The 19800-nt window shown below is 44.3% G+C and overlaps 1 protein-coding gene across 8 annotated transcripts in view; it reads left to right on the plus strand.

Moving 5' to 3' along the window:
* LOC110529898 (SAM and SH3 domain-containing protein 1) overlaps window positions 1–19800 on the plus strand; it is a 333014-nt gene that overhangs the window by 239624 nt on the left and 73590 nt on the right. For all 8 annotated transcript variants that reach the window (XM_036985458.2, XM_036985457.2, XM_036985461.2 and 5 more), the window contains exon 2: window positions 10648–10776. In XM_036985458.2, the coding sequence (XP_036841353.2) occupies window positions 10648–10776 (129 nt within the window). The remainder of the gene's footprint in view (window positions 1–10647; window positions 10777–19800) is intronic.

The raw sequence follows: 19800 nt of genomic DNA on the forward strand, positions 1-19800 counted from the left end.
CTGACAAGTCACAGTTTTGTCTCACCAGCGGTGATGGTCGGACTTGCGTTTATCGTCGAAGGAATGAGCGATACACTGAGGCCTGTACTCTGGAGCGGGATTGATTTGGAGGTGGAACATCATGGTCTGTGGTGGTGTGTCACAGCATCATCGGACTGAGCTTGTTGTCATTGCAGGCAATCTCAACGCTGTGTGTTACAGGGAAGACATCCGCCTCCCTCATGTGGTACCCTTCCTGCAGGCTCATCCTGACATGATCCTCCAGCATGACAATGCCACCAGCCATACTGCTCGTTCTGTGTGTGATTTCCTGCAAGACAGGAATGTCAGTGTTCTGCCATGGCCAGCGAAGAGCCCGGATCTCAATCCCATTGAGCATGTCTGGGACCTGTTGGATCGGAGGGTGAGGGCTAGGGCCATTCCCCCCAGAAATGTCTGGGAACTTGCAGGTGTCTTGGTGGAAGAGTGGGGTATCATCTCACAGCAAGAACTGGCAAATCTGGTGCAGTCCATGAGGAGGAGATGCACTGCAGTACTTAGTGCAGCTGGTGGCCACTGACTGTTACTTTTGATTTTGACCCCCCCCCACCCTTTGCTCATTGACACATTATTCCATTTCTGCTAGTCACATATCTGTGGAACTTGTTCAGTTTATGTCTCAGTTGTTGAATCTTGTTATGTTCATTCAAATATTTTCACATGTTAAGTTTGCTGAAAATAAATGCAGTTGACAGTGAGAGGACATTTCTTTTTTTTTTGTCATTTTTGAGTTTATATTCTGTTCTTTTGGTTGCATTTGAGCAGATTTTTTTTTTCTCTGCATACATAGTCAATTGGCTGTTAAGTTGCAGAGTGAAGTTGATGAGTACTTTCGATGTGTGCGTGAGTGTAATTGGCGTTTGGCTCAGAGTGGATGATTACATGGCCACGTGGCTGCCTACAGCTGCCTGATTCAGAAAGTGTTTCTTGGTCATCGAGGGGCATGCTTTTGTGACAGATGAGGCATTTGGAGTGTATGCTATGCCTGTGATCTGTAGAGAGCTGCCATCCACTACTACTGCTCAGCAGTGACCCTTGGATGCCTCTCCAGATCCCATGAATAATACTGTTGCAGCACCACCCACCACCTTCCCAGGGTGGTCACATTGAGAATGGCAGGAATGCTATGGCTAATTGATTTGATGAGTAGGGGTCAGAAGGTCCCAATGTCACATCCATCCCCAACATCTCATCATCTCCTCACCCATGCACTCACATGGCCTGGGACGGGATATAGCCTAAGCGTGTATGTTACCCACCAATAGGCCTAGATTCCCTCAGAACACTCTGTCCTATACATCTCTCTGTTAAGGGGAAAAGGTGGCATATTCTAATGTGGAATCCTGGACTGAAACCTCTCTCCCTGTGGCTGTTAGTGAGCCATGTGTTTAAAAGAAGAGCGGGGTAACTTTACTGATAAATGTCTACATATCATGCAGACGTATTACTACAATATAAACAGTACGCAGTTGAACAATCCCTGTCATCAGTCTTAGATACAGTAAACCATGAGACTGGTGAGTCAGGTTAGTCCTCCCACTATCATCCAGAAGGCGAGGTCAGTACAGGTGCATCAAAGCTGGGACCGAGAGACTGAAAAACAGCTTCTATCTCAAGGCCATCAGACTGTTAAACAGCCACCACTAACACTGAGTGGCTGCTGCCAACACACTGACACTGACTCAACTCCAGCCACTTTAATAATGGGAATTGATGGGAAATGATGTAAATATATCACTAGCCACTTTAAACAATGCTACCTTATATAAATGTTACTTACCCTACATTATTCATCTCATATGCATACGTATATACTGTACTCTATATCATCGACGGTATCCTTATGTAATACATGTATCACTAGCCACTTTATACTATACTATGCCACTTTGTTTACATACTCATCTCATTTGTACATACTGTACCCGATACCATCTACTGTATCTTGCCTATGCTGCTCTGTACCATCACTCATTCATATATCCTTATGTACATATTCTTTATCCCCTTACACTGTGTACAAGACAGTAGTTTTGGAATTGTTAGTTAGATTACTTGTTATTACTGCATTGTCGGAACTAGAAGCACAAGCATTTCGCTACACTCGCATTAACATCTGCTAACCATGTGTATGTGACAAATAAAATTTGATTTGATTTGATTTGGTTCACCCCATTGACTTAGAATAACAAACTCCAGCCTCAAGTTTTTTACTGGAAGATCGACACAATATTTCCTCCCAAGCTGTTGGTCAGATGGTTGTTGCGTAAACTACTGAAGTGAGGATATTGGCCCTGCCCCAAATGGGTTGTCACAGTGTTCTTCTGAAGAGGTTCAGCTGAACAGGACATTTGGGAATGTTTGGTAAGGAGAGTGAGAACAGTGTTCTGGCTTGAAACGTGGGGCCTGAGGAACTCTCTCTCTCTCGCTCTCTCTCTCTGTAATTGTCTGGGTTAATGATCTGGGTGTTGTCTTTAATAGCCTGTTCTTACTGTTAGCATGACTATTGAACTTGACTCAAGACAGGGTGGTGCACTCTTGTATGCACGAGTGGGAGCCATTATAAAAGCAAAAACATTTGGTTTGGCCTACTGCATTATGGCTTCTGTTCAACTCCATCAACCGTCATTCCTTCCATTTTCTCTGAATTGAATACACACACATTGACAGAATTTTACAGGCCCCAGTTTTGTTGTTGGTCAGATAACACTGAGAGAAAAATGCCTTCTCCAAAGGCTCTGTGTTAGAAAAAGGCCGTCTTGATTTTCTCAGCTTCCAGATGTTTCATCCCCTCCAATCCCCCACCATCGACAGTCAATCCCCCACCATCGACAGTCAATACCCCACAAATCACCCCCTGTCCACTGGCCCCATACCCCCCCCCCCCCCAGGACCCTCCTCACACTGCCATATCAATTATTCTTATCACATTTCCTCACTCCCACACACACACACACACACACACACACACACACACACACATAAACTTCCATTGTTACAAACGTATGGTTGTATTTATTGTTATCTCGTCAAATCATGCCATTGAGCGTGATGTGGATATTGATCCATACTGCTCTCAGCTGCATGATGGGCTGTATGAGCTTATGTCCCAGAGGAATCCCAGCTGTGCTAAAACACACTGGCCTCCCTCAGAGGAACACTGCAGTAAGGAAAGACCTAGCACAGTGTAACAACACTTTAACATGGCCAGTGTGTTTAGTAGGCCCAGAAAGGTCATGAACTTTTACTGATGATCTGGGTGAGTTGTAATCAGGTGTTCTACATGAACAGACACAGTGAATGCAACTGTATTGGCTGGGTCTGTCTGTCTCGGTCTCCCTCGTGGACATGGTAGGCTTAACTCTGGATCGATTGTGGCATGTTTGTGGTGATTAGGCAGTACTGTAGCTAGTCTCTAATAAGAGTGTGAGGAATGTGAGGGAAAGCATGTGCCTGCCCGTGGCCCGGCGAGGGAGGGAGGGCTCCATAGGGAATATCAGCCATCTCTAACCATATGTCACAGCCTGGACGTAGCTGGAGGTTCTAAGGAATATATTCTAGTCAGGGAGGCAGAGTGAGGAGAGAAAAATAGAGCAGAGCAATCTGGCCTTTTGACTCAGGGCGTCTGTCTGCGACTCATTTAAATACACTGTTGTTAATGCATTACTGATGGGCGATGGTTAAAATTCACTTCCGGTTTGTGTTTTTCCACAGTGTGGCTCAGACTCGTTTGTTTTTAATCGTCTATTGTTTTCAATAGCCCTCTCAGAAGAAGCCCCTCTCTGCACACTGCCTCCACAGTGCCCCATTCATACCAGGCTGGCATGGAGATACTGGGTCCCGTTCAGACGACCATAGAGAGACAGACAGAGAGACTGTTCACTCCTCACAGAGTGACTCCATACATGCTGACCACTCACCAAACCAGGCACTGACTAAATCAACATGGATGAATATTGAACGATTGGCCATCACTGCTATGGCTGAGATGTCTATCATGTCAACAGAGGATAGAGTTATGGACTCATAATTAACTATGAGGGCTGGGTGATATGGCCTAAAAAGCATATCAACATTTTTTCAAACTAATGGGCGATTTGTGATATACCAGTGCCTTCAGAAAGTATTCATACCCCTTGACAAATTCCACATTTTACAGCCTGAGTTTATAATGGATTAAATATTTTTCATCACCCATCTACACACCATACCCCATAATGACAAAGTGAAAACGTGTTTTTAGAAATGTTTGCAAATTTGTCGAAAATTAAATACAGAAATGTCTAATTTACATAAGCATTCACATCCCTTGCTATGACACCACAAATTGAGCTCAGGTGTATCAAATTTCCTTTGATCGTCCTTGAGATGTCACTACAACTTGATTGGAGTCCACTTGTAGCCAATTCAATTGTTTGGACATGATTTAGAAAGAAAGACACATGTCTATATAATGACCAAACTGAGCAACCAAGCAAGAAGGACCTTGGTCAGGCTGGTGACCAAGAACCCAATGACCACTCTGACTGAACTTCATACAGTAGTTTCTTGGCTGTGATGGGAGAACGTACCAGAAGGACAACAGTCTCTACATCACTTCACCAATCTGGGCTTTATGGGAGAGTGGCCAGACAGAAGCCACTCCAGAGAAAAAGACACATGACAGAACGCCTGGAGTTTTCACAAAGGCACGTGAAAGACTCTGAGAGCACAAGGCAAAATATTCTGTGGTCTGATGAGACAAAAATGAAACTCTTTGGCCTGAATGAAAAGCGCAATGTCTGGACAAAACCAGGCACAGCTCATTACCCACCTAATAGCATCCCTACTGTGAAGCATGGTGGTGGCAGCATCATGATATGGGATGATTTTCAGTGGCGGGGACTGGGAGACTGGTAAAGATAGAGGGAACAATGAATGGAGCCAAATACAGGCAAATCTTTGATGAGAACCTGCTTCAGAGTGCAGACAACCTTAGACCAGGGGGGGGGGGGGGGGGGGGGATTTACGTTCCAACAGGACAATGACCCCAAGCCAAAGCAATGCTAGAATGGCTTTAGAACAGGAATGTGAATGTCCTTGCGTGGCCCAGCGAAAGCCTAGACTTGAATCCCATTGAAAATCTGTGGAAAGATTGCTGTTCACCGCTAGGCTTGGGCAGTATCCAGATTGTCATACCCTCATACCGACCTTCTGCCATACCGGGATATTCAGTAAAACCCCACTGAGCTTTTGTAATCCGAAAGGTTAGCAAAATTCCATATGGAATGCTAACTAAATGCTAATGAGCATATTGTGAACATTTTATACAGTCTCTGACCGAAACCATTTTCAGGATAATCATCCCAGCTCATAAAGTTATACAAGTAACAAAAAAATGCTACTCACAGTTTGCTGCACAAAACTAATACTAACCAGAAAGGCTCTTGATCCAGGAGGGGATTCTCTGTTTTTACTGGCAAGATAGCTAACAAGCTTCTTAGCAAACCAAATGCACAACTGCAGAGCATTTAGCACATTTTAGACAGTTACCTTAATAATGATACAATATCTAGCTGCTAAACATTCATTTGTGAATTCCACACTGCAACTAGATCACCCAGAGGGTTACTCACAAGACTCCGGTCTCTTGTCGTTGTGTGCTTGTAAACAAACACAGCGTGACTGGGTACTACCGGTAAAGCCTCATAATAAACAATTATTGCGATACAGGCATTTGGAATATCGCGCGACACATACATTTCAATTCATCAAATTCATTCAATATACAGTGCCTTGCGAAAGTATTCGGCCCCCTTGAACTTTGCGACCTTTTGCCACATTTCAGGCTTCAAACATAAAGATATAAAACTGTATTTTTTTGTGAAAAATCAACAACAAGTGGGACACAATCATGAAGTGGAACGACATTTATTGGATATTTCAAACTTTTTTAACAAATCAAAAACTGAAAAATTGGGCGTGCAAAATTATTCAGCCCCTTTACTTTCAGTGCAGCAAACTCTCTCCAGAAGTTCAGTGAGGATCTCTGAATGATCCAATGTTGACCTAAATGACTAATGATGATAAATACAATCCACCTGTGTGTAATCAAGTCTCCGTATAAATGCACCTGCACTGTGATAGTCTCAGAGGTCCGTTAAAAGCGCAGAGAGCATCATGAAGAACAAGGAACACACCAGGCAGGTCCGAGATACTGTTGTGAAGAAGTTTAAAGCCGGATTTGGATACAAAAAGATTTCCCAAGCTTTAAACATCCCAAGGAGCACTGTGCAAGCGATAATATTGAAATGGAAGGAGTATCAGACCACTGCAAATCTACCAAGACCTGGCCGTCCCTCTAAACTTTCAGCTCATACAAGGAGAAGACTGATCAGAGATGCAGCCAAGAGGCCCATGATCACTCTGGATGAACTGCAGAGATCTACAGCTGAGGTGGGAGACTCTGTCCATAGGACAACAATCAGTCGTATATTGCACAAATCTGGCCTTTATGGAAGAGTGGCAAGAAGAAAGCCATTTCTTAAAGATATCCATAAAAGTGTTGTTTAAAGTTTGCCACAAGCCACCTGGGAGACACACCAAACATGTGGAAGAAGGTGCTCTGGTCAGATGAAACCAAAATGTAACTTTTTGGCAACAATGCAAAACGTTATGTTTGGCGTAAAAGCAACACAGCTCATCACCCTGAACACACCATCCCCACTGTCAAACATGGTGGTGGCAGCATCATGGTTTGGGCCTGCTTTTCTTCAGCAGGGACAGGGAAGATGGTTAAAATTGATGGGAAGATGGATGGAGCCAAATACAGGACCATTCTGGAAGAAAACCTGATGGAGTCTGCAAAAGACCTGAGACTGGGACGGAGATTTGTCTTCCAACAAGACAATGATCCAAAACATAAAGCAAAATCTACAATGGAATGGTTCAAAAATAAACATATCCAGGTGTTAGAATGGCCAAGTCAAAGTCCAGACCTGAATCCAATCGAGAATCTGTGGAAAGAACTGAAAACTGCTGTTCACAAATGCTCTCCATCCAACCTCACTGAGCTCGAGCTGTTTTGCAAGGAGGAATGGGAAAAAAATTCAGTCTCTCGATGTGCAAAACTGATAGACATACCCCAAGCGACTTACAGCTGTAATCGCAGCAAAAGGTGGCGCTACAAAGTATTAACTTAAGGGGGCTGAATAATTTTGCACGCCCAATTTTTCAGTTTTTGATTTTTAAAAAAAGTTTGAAATATCCAATAAATGTCGTTCCACTTCATGATTGTGTCCCACTTGTTGTTGATTCTTCACAAAAAATTACAGTTTTATATCTTTATGTTTGAAGCCTGAAATGTGGCAAAAGGTCGCAAAGTTCAAGGGGGCCGAATATTTTCGCAAGGCACTGTATTACCCAGCCCTACTAAGTAGTTATGAGTCCAAACGCTTCTGAGAGAGGCTGTCCAAGACCAATGAGTTAGTTGATTCTCTCCCTCTGGTTTCCTGGTAAAGAAATACACTAGGCACCAGCAGGTTCTGCATCTTTATTGTTATTTTACAGTTCCTTGAAGGCTCATCTCCAACAAGGCCTTTGGGGCTTGTGTATTCTGTTGAATAAGGTCTTTCTTGTTTATGTATGAGGAACCACACCACACTTCCACACAAAGACAGGAACCCAGCAGAGAGCTGAAAGCCCCCTGTCCGGAAGAGGGTGTTTGGGTATGGGGTTTAAAGGGCATGTTAGCATACCAAACCCAGGAAACACTTATGGTTGGCCGTATCTATTATTTGGACTTTCAATTTGAATGAATGCCTAAAATACACATAGCGAAGACTTTAGTGAGGTGTATTTTTAAACTGGGAGTTGTATTTAATGTGTCTAAACTAGAGGTCGACCGACTAATCGGAATGGCCGATTAATTAGGGCCGATTTTAAGTTTTCATAACAATCGGAAATCTGTATTTTCAGATTTTTTTATATATTTTTGTATTTTTTTTTTACACCTTTATTTCATCTTTATTTAACTAGGCAAGTCAGTTAAGAACACATTCTTATTATCAATGATGGCCTAGGAACGGTGGGTTAACTGCCTCGTTCAGGGGCAGAACGACAGATTTTTACCTTGTCAGCTCAGGGATTCAATCTTGCAACCTTACAGTTAACTTGTCCAACGCTCTAACCACCTGATTACATTGCACTCCACGAGGAGCCTGCCTGTTATGCGAATGCAGTAAGCCAAGGTAAGTTGCTAGCTAGCATTAAACTTATCTTATAAAAACAATCAATCAATCAATCATAATCACTAGTTAACTACACTGCGTTGCATATAATCGATGTGGTGGGTGTCGTCGCTCCAATGTGTACCTAACCATAAACATGAATGCCTTTCTTAAAATCAATACACAGAAGTCAGGCAATATTAACCAGGTGAAATTGTGTCACTTCTCTTGCGTTCATTGCACGCAGAGTCAGTGTATATACAACAGTTTGGGTCGCCTAATTTGCCAGAACTTTACGTAATTATGACATAACATTGAAGGTTGTGCAATGAAACAGAAGTATTTAGACTTATGGATGCCACCCGTTAGATAAAATACAGAACGATTCCGTATTTCACTGAAAGATTAAACGTCTTGTTTTCGAGATGATCGTTTCCGGATTCGACCATATTAATGACCTAAGGCTCGCTTTTCTGTGTGTTATTATGTCATAACTAAGTCTATGATTTGATAGAGAGGTCTGACTGCGCGGTGGTAGGCAGCAGCAGGCTCGTAAGCATTCATTCAAACAGCACTATCGTGCATTTTGCCAGCAGCTCTTCGTTGTGCTTCAAGCATTGCGCTGTTTATGACTTCAAGCCTATCAACTCCCGAGATTAGGCTGGTGTAACCGATGTGAAATGGCTAGCTAGTTAGCGGGGTGCGCGCTAATAGCGTTTCAAACGTCACTCGCTCTGAGACTTGGAGTAGTTGTTCCCCTTGCTCTGCATGGGTAACGCTGCTTCGAGGGTGGCTGTTGTCGATGTGTTCCTGGTTCGAGCCCAGGTAGGAGAGAGGAGAGGGACGGAAGCTATACTGTTACACTGGCAATACTAAAGTGCCTATAAGAACATCCAATAGTCAAAGGTTAATGAAATACAAATGGTATAGAGAGAAATAGTCCTATAATTCCTATAATAACTACAACCTAAAACTTCTTACCTGGGAATATTGAAGACTCATGCTAAAAGGAACCACCAACTTTCATATGTTCTCATATTCTGAGCAAGGAACTGAAACGTTAGCTTTCTTACATGGCACATATTGCACTTTTACTTTCTTCTCCAACACTTTGTTTTTGCAAATTGAACATGTTTCATTATTTATTTGAGGCTAAATTGATTTTATTTATGTATTATATATTAAGTTAAAATAAGTGTTCATTCAGTATTGTTGTAATTGTCATTATTACAAATACATTTAAAAAATTGTCAGATTAATCAGCATCGGCTTTTTTTGGTCCTCCAATAATCGGTATCGGTATCGGCATTGAAATATCATAACCGGTCGACCTCTAGGGTAAACAGATGTGTATGAATGGCAGGGTTGTGCTGCACTCCCTCTCCAGACACAGTGGGTGGCTGCCACCTCTCGTGTGTGTGTGTGTGTGTGTGTGTGTGTGTGTGTGTGTGTGTGTGTGTGTGTGTGTGTGTGTGTCAGGTGGAGCTGGAGGCCTTAGGCTTAATGGACCGTGGAGGCTATGGGCTAGTAGAGAAACACACTGGCATGTACACACAGCACACATACGCCACATGCACATCACACCGGCCTCTAACAGAGAAACAAACAAACGGAAACACACTGACCCAGACACTCTTCATCTCTACAGGAATTTGTTTAAAGGTCTTTGTCTTCCACAAATCATACTGATTTACTTTCCTTCTCCTTTCCTTTCTCCTTCCTATTCTCCTACGCAACAGGTCATAGCTAGTATAGCCCACAGAGCTAATTGGTAAATGTGCTGGAAGCTCTAACCTGATCCATCTCTAACAGACTTGCCCTCCCTCAGTAGCACCACTGCGTTAGCTAATAATCTCACCCTAGAGTGGCAGCCAGAGGAAGAAGTGGCGTGCGAGTAATTCGATTTGTGTTCTCTTGCAACACCGCCCGCCACACTGCACCGCCGTGCCCGACCATGCTAGCTGAACTAATTACAAGCGTATGTGACGGGTTTTATTAAGCTGTGCTTCACCCAGAGTGAGAGACAGATGGGGAGCTGAGGTTGTTAGTCAGTCCCCTTTCCCTCGCCCGGACTACTGCACTGTGGAGGTGGAAGCAGTGGGGGGAGGGTGGAGCTTACTGAAGGGATTGGCTCAGCTTGAATCTTATACACTGTATACAGTAGTGAAACCAATGTTATTCATCCAGACAAAGGCTTTGGTGCCATTTTGGGCCCTCAAATTGAGTAATCAGTGTGAATCTGCAAGTGTCTCCCCAACTTACAATTTCTTTCTTCCATTCCAGTGCAAACATATGGCCTTCTTTTATTCTCTCCCTCTGAATCCTATGTTTTCTTCCTCTTGTCTGTCCTTCTGAATGACTAACCACTCTCTCTCTTTGTGTGTATGTGTGTGTTGTGTAGGATGGTTCTCTGGGGAACATTGATGACCTGGCCCAGGAGTACTCAGAGTACTACAACACCTCATTCAGTGACGTAAGCGACCGCATGGAGGAGCTACGCAAGAGACGTGTGTCCCAGGACCTCGACATGGTACGTCCCCACGAACACACTCATCACATCACGTCACATACTAAGTACCCACAAACACCGATCATACTGTTACATGTCCCTACAAACTCAAGTCCACAAACCCTACTGGAATACAAGAGAACTGAGTTCCCACCAACCATAATTTACTACTGCAGTAGAGTATACCTGAGTCCCATCAAAACAGGAAACCCACCATATAGACCTGCAGCAACTAGGCTAGGCTTACACAGTCTAGAAATGAGAAGTGAGAGCCAAGATTCTGAGGAAATGTTTCATTTTCTCAGATCTCCTTTTATAATTCATAATATCCTCAAACACCCCATTCTTGGATCGGCTTGGTATCTTTACAGTGTGATTGTCCAGTGTGCTGCCAACAGCCTGGAAGTCAGTCAGGAAGTAGGGGGAGTTTAGTTTGGAAAGTGAGCGAGTGTTTTGTGTTTGTGACTCTTTTCTAAAGCAGTTAGTTTGCCCTCCCGCCTCCCCAGTGCCTGAAAGCGCTTAGTTGTGTTCTAGGGGTTCACAGGGATGTAGGGTAGTGGGGCATGGCACTCCTGCGTTGCCTCGTTACTGATGGAGGTATTGAAGAATGCAGTTGGTTCTGGCAGCGAACACCGCTCTGCCCCTGTGCCGCTCGGAGCACCCCTGGGGGTCTATACTCCACACACACACACGCAACACTCAGAGAGAGAGAGCGAGGGGGAGGTTGTGTTCATACACTAGCTTTATAAATGTGCTATGATGACACTATTCAAAGTGATTTGTATCTGTTTAGACCTCTTGAAAACAGATGGCATCATTTCAGTTATAAAGTCTCATTTCCAGAACCAATAGCAGGAAACTGGGTACATCTAGCCTAGACTGACCTCAGTACAGTCTACTCATCCTGAACCTAAAAGGAGGGAGCCGACTTAAACATATCAATCATTTTTCACGTGCATTGTAAACAAGAGGTGTAGACTAACAGTGAAATATTTTCTTACGGGCCCTTGCCAAAAATGCAGAGGGATAGGAAATAGAGAAATCATTTTTACAAGTAATAATCAATACACAATGAGTAACGATAACTTGGCTATATACATGGGATACCAGTACCGAGTCGATGTGCAGGGGTACCAGATAGTTGAGGTAGATATGTACATATAACTAGGAATAAAGTGACTAGGCACCAGGATAGATAATAAAAAGTAGCCAGTCAAACATATTTGTGCAAAAAGGGCCAATGCAGATTGACCATGTAGCTATTTGGTTAAGTATTGAACTAACTATTTAGCAGTCTTATGGGTTGGGAGTAGAAGCTTTTCAGGGTCATGTTGGTTCCAGACTTGGTTCATTGATACTGCTTGCTGTGCTCTAGCAGAGAGAACATTCTGACTTGAATAGCTGGAGACACAGGTATAGAGGTCCTAGATGGCAGTGAGCTCGGCCCAAGTGATGTACTGGACCGTACACACTACCCCCTGTAGAGCCTTGCGGTCGGACGCCAAGCAGTTCCCAAACCAAGCGGTGATGTAGCCAGTCAAGATGCTCTCAATGGTGCAGCTGTCTAACTTTTTGAGGACCTGAGGGCCCATGCCAAATCATTTCAGACTCCTGAGGGGGGAGGGGTTGTTGTGCCCTCTACACAACTGTTTTGGTGTTTGTGCGTGTCAGAAGGGTGAAAGGAGAAAACTATTTGAGTGTCATCCGCATAGCAACGGTAGGAGAGACCATGCGAGGATATGATGGAGCTGAGTGACTTGGTGTATAGAGAGAAGAGGAGAAGGCCTAGAACGGAGTCCTGGCGGACACCATTAGTGACATTACATGGTGCAGACACCCAGCCCTGAGAGGGTGGAGAGGAGGATCTGATGGTTCACGTTGTTGAAGGCAGCAGATAAATCAAGGAAGATGAGAACAGAGAAGAGAAAGTCAGCTTTGGCAGTGTGGAGAGCGTCCGTGACACAGAGAAGAGCGGTCTCGGTTGAGTGACCCGTCTTGAAGCCTGACCGGTTTTGGTCAAGATCGTTCTGAGAGAGATAACGAGAGAGTTGATCAGAGACAGCATGTCCAAGTGTTTTGGAAAGAAAGAAGAGATACAGGTCTAGTTTTAGTTTTTGACGTCAGATGAGTCGAGTGTTGGTTTCTTGAGGAAGGGGGAGCGACTCCGACCATTTTGAAGTCAGAGGGGATGCAGCCAGTGGTCAGGGATTAGTTGATGAGGGAAGTGAGGAATGGGAGAAGCTCTCCAGAGATGGTCTGGAAAAGGGAGGAGGGAATGAGGTAGAGTGGGCATTTCATATACCTGACTATTGGATGTTCTTATAGGCACTATAGTATTGCCAGCCTAATCTCGGGAGTTGATAGGCTTGAAGACATAAACAGCACACCAAAAGAGCTGCTGGCAAACAGGAAAGTGCTGGCAAATTAATTATGGTATTTGTTAGGAAGAAATGGTCTTCACACAGTTCGCAACGAGCCAGGTGGCCGAAACTGCTGTACATACCCTGACTCTGCTTGCACAGAACGCAAGAGAAGTGACACAATTTCCCTAATTAAAAGAAATTCATGTTAGCAGGCAATATTAACTAAATATGCAGGTTTAAAAATATATACTTGTGTATTGATTTTAAAGAAAGGCATTGATGTTTATGGTTAGGTACACATTGGTGCAACGACAGTGCTTTTTTCGTGAATGCGCTTGTTAAATCATCACCCGTTTGGGGAAGTAGGCTGTGATCAATGATAAATTAACAGGCACCACATCGATTATATGCAACGCAGGACAAGCTAGATAAACTAGTAATACCATCAACCATGTGTAGTTAGCTAGTGATTATGTTAAGATTGATTGTTTTTTATAAGATAAGTTTAATGCTAGCTAGCAACTTACCTTGGCTTCTTGCTGCACTCGCGTAACAGGTAGCCAGCCTGCCATGCAGTCTCCTCGTGGAGTGCAATGTAACTGGCCATAATCGGTGTCCAAAAATGCAGATTACCGATTGTTACGAAAACTTGAAATCAGCCCTAATTAATCGACCATTCCGATTAATTGGTTGACCTCTAATTTGTATGCGTTTCTGCTTGTGGGGTAAAGGGTGATCTAGAGTTTTTTTCTCCTCTAGTTTTGTCCTCCTATGCTGGTCGAAATGAGGTAAAACGGATTTCAGTTTCCTTGAATGAAAATCACCAACCACTAGGAGCGTCTACATTGAGATGAGCATTTTTAATTTTTGCTTGTGTCCCCACACAACTCGTTGAATGCGGTGTTAGTGCCAGCATCGGTTTGTGATGGTACATAGACAGCTACTGATGAAAACTCTCTTTGTAAATAATATTTAGTAAGCTATAGTGTGCAGCTTATGACAAGGTATTCTAACTTCCTTAATATTACAGATCGCACACCAGCTGTTGTTGACAAAGAAACCCCCCCCCCCACACACACACCTTACCCGACACTGCCATACAGTCTTGACAATGCATAGAAAAACCAGCTAGATGTATATTATCCATGTCCTTGTTGCCCAGTAACGACTCAGAGAAACAGGATATTACAGTTCTTCAGGTCCCATTGAGAGGATAGTCTAGAACGGAGCTGGTCCAGTGTGTTCCCCAGTGATTGTACGTTCACCAATAGAACAGAGGGTAGAAGCAGATGATTTATTCACCAACATAGTTTCATCAGGGTGCCCGCACATCAGCCTCTCTTACACCGTCTTTCCCGAGTCTCAGGGATTAGGGTCTGGTCCGAGGTGAGCCGGATGTCCATACTGCCGACTCATTCAAATATAAATCTTCATCAAAACCGAGGTTAGTGAGCGCTACCCAAAAGCTATTTTCGGGTCATAGGAAACGATGGCAGAAATATTATGTACAAACGCTGAAGAACACACGCACATCCAGGTACTTTCCTCAAGTGCTGGAGTTGAAGGCGAACTCATGGACAACAGAAAGGAAAACGCTGCACACCGCTGCTCATGCTCCTAGGTGATTTTTATTTCACGTTTTGACCCTTAGGTCTTAGTCAGGCATCCATATCCCAGGTGGGGGTGGAAGGTCCTATATACAGTGTATTTATATATATATATATATATATATATATATATATGTGTGTGTGCAGTTCTCAGTGACATTACTTCCTGTAGTTGGCGAGAAGTGTAGAGAGGATATCTGAAAGGGAGAGCTAGAAGAGGGGGAAAAGGAGAAGGAGGAGGATGTGAGAGCCTGCAGCTGTCTGTCCTCCCTGCACAACTTGGCAAGAAAGAGGAAAGGAAAGAGAGGAGGAGGAACAGAGATAACATAGGAGATATGGGCTCAGCAGGCTATAGAAATGACTATATAATTAGCTACATTATGGCTATAGAGATTAGAAAACAAACAAATCCAGTACTCAGAATTATACTATTATTTCTCTTCGTTTTATTCCTGTAACCAGGGGTGGGTAAAGTACCCAATTGTCATATTTGAGTAAAAGTAAAGATACCTAAATAGAAAATGACTCAAGTAAAAGTGAAAGTCACCCAGTAAAATACTACTTGAGTAAAAGTCTTGAAGTTTTTGGTTTAAAATATACAGTGGCTTGCGAAAGTATTCACCCCCCTTGGCATTTTTCCTATTTTGTTTCCTTGTACATTTGTTGGGGAGTTTGTATCATTTGATTTACACAACATGCCTACCACTTTGAAGATGCAAAATATTTTTTATTGTGATACAAACAATAAATAAGACCAAAAAAACTGAAAACTTGAGCTATTCACCCCCCAAAGTCAATACTTTGTAGATCCACCTTTTGCAGCATTTACAGCTGCAAGTCTCTTGGGGTTTTTCTCTACAAGGCAAAACTGCTCCAGCTCCTTCAAGTTGGATGGGTTCCGCTGGTGTACAGCAATCTTTAAGTCATACCACAGATTCTCAATTGGATTGAGGTCCAAGACATTTAAATGTTTCCCCATAAACCACTCAAGTGTTGCTTTAGCAGTATGTGTAAGGTCATTGTCCTGCTGGAAGGTGAACTTCCGTCCCTGTCTCAAATCTCTGGAAGACTGAAACAGGTGCTTCAACAAAGTACTGAGTAAAGGGTCTGAATACTTATGTCTATGTTATATTTCTGTTTTACATTTTTTTATAAATGTGCAAACAACAGTTTTTGTTTTGTCATTATGGGGTATTGTGTGTAGATTGATGAGGGAAAAAACAATCTAATAAATGTAAAAATAGGGCTGTAATGTAATATGTTGTGGAAAAAGTCAAGGGGTCGGAATACTTTCCAAATGCACTGTGTTTTGAGGCATGTCTTACCTTGCTGCAATGTAGCGTAGCCAAAATCAGACCATATCCATGGAGGCAATTATTATTATTATTCAAAAAATTATTTTACCCCTTTTCTCCCCAACTTTCATGTTATGCAATTGGTAGTTACAGTCTTGTCTCATCGCTGCAACTCCCGTACGGACTCGGGAGAGGCGAAGGTCCAGAGCCGTGCGTCCTCCGAAACACGACACAACCAAGCCAAACTGCTTCTTGACACTATGCCGGCTTAACCCGCACCAACGTGTCGGAGGAAACACCGTACACCTGGCAACCGTGTCAGCGTGCATGCGCCTGGCCCACCACGGGAGTCGCTAGAGCGCGATGGGCGCCGTGCAATGCGTCTCCCTTTCGCGGTCGGCTGCGACAGAGCCTGGACTTACACCAGGACCTCTAGTGGCACAGCTAGCACTGCAATGCTGTGCCTTAGACGACTGCGCCACTCGGGAGGCCCCCGGGAAACAATTATTTCATATCAACTGTATTTTATTGTCCAGTAGCCAAAGGCACAATCCTAGTCATATTATTAATAAATCCCTGTTGTTGCATCTCCCTTCTTTCTAAATTTCTAACGGATATTTTCATCGCTGTCACAGGAAACCGTTTTAAGGTTTCACAGAAAACCATTTTAAGATAAATGTTCTGATCTGTTGCTTCAGACACATTGCTTTAAAAAAAATATATATATGTAACCTAGGCCTACTAGTTGTATGAATTTGGCATCTATTGTCCCACAACTGTCCCTGAGTCTGTTTGGAATAGCTATTTCTTTCTCGACAAGCTGACCAATAGAATAGGTCAACTTTTCTACTATGGGGGATAGTATATTGACATAGGAGCGTGATTTTGCTGTTCATTACTCATCCTGTTTGCTGGGGAAAAGCAAATGTGGACAGTTCTTCTAGCATCTTCAAACTGCGCAAATTGTTGCATCCTCGACTTGCATGTTCTGTTTTTTTTACCACTATTTCAATGTTGTCTCTGTCATTCTGAGCACTGTGGGTGGACGCTCTAAGAAGGCTACGCACCCAATGCACCCAATGCAATGCACTTCTCAAATGTCTGTTCAATTAAAATGCTGCAGGTCAATAGTCCGGTGCCACATTTTCCTAATGGAAAACCTGGTGTGTGTGTGTTTTGTGTATGCATGTGTGTATTTACAAGTGTGTGAGAAGATGAGTGAAGCGGGTCACCTCTGCACGTATTGGTAAGGTTGGGAAGGTTCCATCCTGGGATGGGACAGGACTGGGCCCCGGGGGCCCGGGGCAGCCTGGAGTTGGTCAGGGAAGTGTAGTGAGCATCTCTTAAAGGGAAAGCTGGAAGAGGAGGAAAAGGAGAAGAAGGAGGATAAGAGAGCCTGCAGCTGTCTGTCCCCCCTGCACAACTTGGCAAGAAAGAGGAAAGGAAAGAGGGGGAGGAACAGAGAGAACATAGAAGATATGGTGTCAGAACTAGGCTTGGGAGGTATACCGTACATACCGTTTACTGGGGTATTTAGAAAAAGCCACTGGATGATTGTGAACATCTGGATACAATGCCTCCCGAGTGGGGCAGTGGCCTAAGGTACTGCATTGTGGTGTGTGAAGCGTCAGTACAGACCCGGGTTTGATCCCAGGCTGTGTCGCAGCCAGCCATAACCGGAAGACCCATGAGGAAGACCCGGCCGGGATGTCCTTGTCCCACTGCGCTCTAGCGACTACTTGCGGCAGGCCAGGCGCACGCATGCTGATTTGCCCCCAGTCTTGAAACAGAAGCACATAGCAAACATTCTACAGTCAGTATTGAGTGTTTTCAGGACAGTTTTCTTGCCAGCTGTCGTTTCTCCACTCTCTCCCTAGCTGGTGTTATGTGTCTAGACTGGACCTTCACAGACGGTTTCAATGTCCTTGGCACAATAGCTATTGAAAACTGGAACGAGGGAAGGAGAAGGGGCAGAGAGAGAGAGAGAGAACAGAGTAGTGTGTGAGTGAGAGAGAGAGAGAGAGACGGAGCAAAAATATTAAGAAATAAAGAGAGCGTGAGAGAGAGAGGGAGAAGGGGTAGAAGGGGTAGAGCTAAAGAGGGAGACAGGGCAGTGGAAGATAGAGAGAAAGGACTATTGTGCCATATAAAGTGTGGCTGCCAGCCAGCCCTATCTAGGATCTCCCCGAGGAGCAATAGGAGTGAGTTAGATAAGGTCATTATGTTAAAATGGCGGATACGGACATTAAATGGGCTGGCATTTAGACGTCCACGCTGGGACATGGCCTTTCAGGGAGGGGTTGTCTGTCACAGCTGAAGGGTACGAGCATGGTGGTTCTCAGAGGACTTCCACCCCGCTGCTTCTCTCCTGGCCTTTTCTCTCTACTGGCACTCATTGGGATCTCTCCTCTTTCTTTGCTTCTTCTTCTTCTTATGTTGCCTCCTCTCCCTTCTTCACCCTCCTGCTGCAACACACAATGACCAGGATTAAGGACCACTTCCCTAGGTGAGTCTGAGAAGTTTTTGGACCACTGCAGGCTGTAGTGGTCTGTAGACTACTGACTGAGACCACAGAGCTGAAGTTGCCCCTGGAAAAACCCTTTGGAATCCGCTTATGGCTGTGGTTAAGTATTTGTCGTTAGAGCAAAACCATAGCCGCTTCGTGTTTCTCTTTTTGTTCCCTTCAACTCACTTTCTGTTAGCCTCATAATGAGTTCACCATGTCTCAATATCACATACTTGATAAAGATCCAGTTTGCTTTATTTTGTCTCTCTCCCTCACTTCTCCTCCAGACGTCTTGCAACACATCAAACTTTTCGGGGGGGGGGGGGGGGGGGGGTGTTGCACAAACCAAACAAAACGGCTAGTTAATTGCATTTGTGAAACACTTACCCCAACCCCAGGGGCTTGTCCTGTGCCCTGATGACAGCAATGGGATCTCGGCTGTGTTTCATAAGTGGGGCTCTTGAACACAGCTCCATAAGCTCTTGATGCAGGCTCTCTCTGTGATGACTATCAGTGTACCCTCTTCCTGTCTGACCGTTGCTCGGCTAGTCCCCCGTCTTCATGTTAGCTTTATGAGCAGCCAGAACACAATAGGTTAAGCAAACACCCCTCTTGGAGAATGAGGACTATGGATTAACTCCATCACACACAGTCGCCTAGCTGCCTTAGAGACCCACTGACTGTGCGGCTTTCTCTTCCTGCTTGATTCAAATTGAGTGGTTTGGCCAAGAACAGTTAAGCTGTTACGGTGAGTGAATGAGGACCCAAAAGCGAACTAACTTAAACAGAGCTTCTTTAATAACCAAACATAGGTAGGCTCAGATAGACCGGCAGATTCCGACAGGACAGGACAAGGTTACAGCAAACATGACGATAGTCTGGCTCAGGCATGAAACACAACAAACAAGAATCCGACAAGGACAGGAACAAAAACAGAGAGAGATATAGGGGACTAATCAGAGGGAAAAGGGGAACAGGTGGGAGAAGGGGTGACGAGGTAGTCAAGAGGAGACAAGGAACAGCTGGGGGAAAGCGGGGGAGAAAAGGTAACCTAATACGACCAGCAGAGGGAGACAGGGTGAAAGGAAAGGACAGAAAGACACAACATGACAATACATGACAGTACCCCCCCACTCACCGAGCGCCTCCTGGCGCACTCGAGGAGGAAACCTGGCGGCAACGGAGGAAATCCTCGATCAGCGCACGGTCCAGCACGTCCCGAGAGGGAACCCAACTCCTCTCCTCAGGACCGTACCCCTCCCAATCAACGAGGT

This window comes from Oncorhynchus mykiss, chromosome 8, assembly GCF_057628025.1.
Source record: "Oncorhynchus mykiss isolate SJ-2025 chromosome 8, ASM5762802v1, whole genome shotgun sequence".
NCBI classification, from domain to species: Eukaryota; Metazoa; Chordata; class Actinopteri; order Salmoniformes; family Salmonidae; genus Oncorhynchus; species Oncorhynchus mykiss.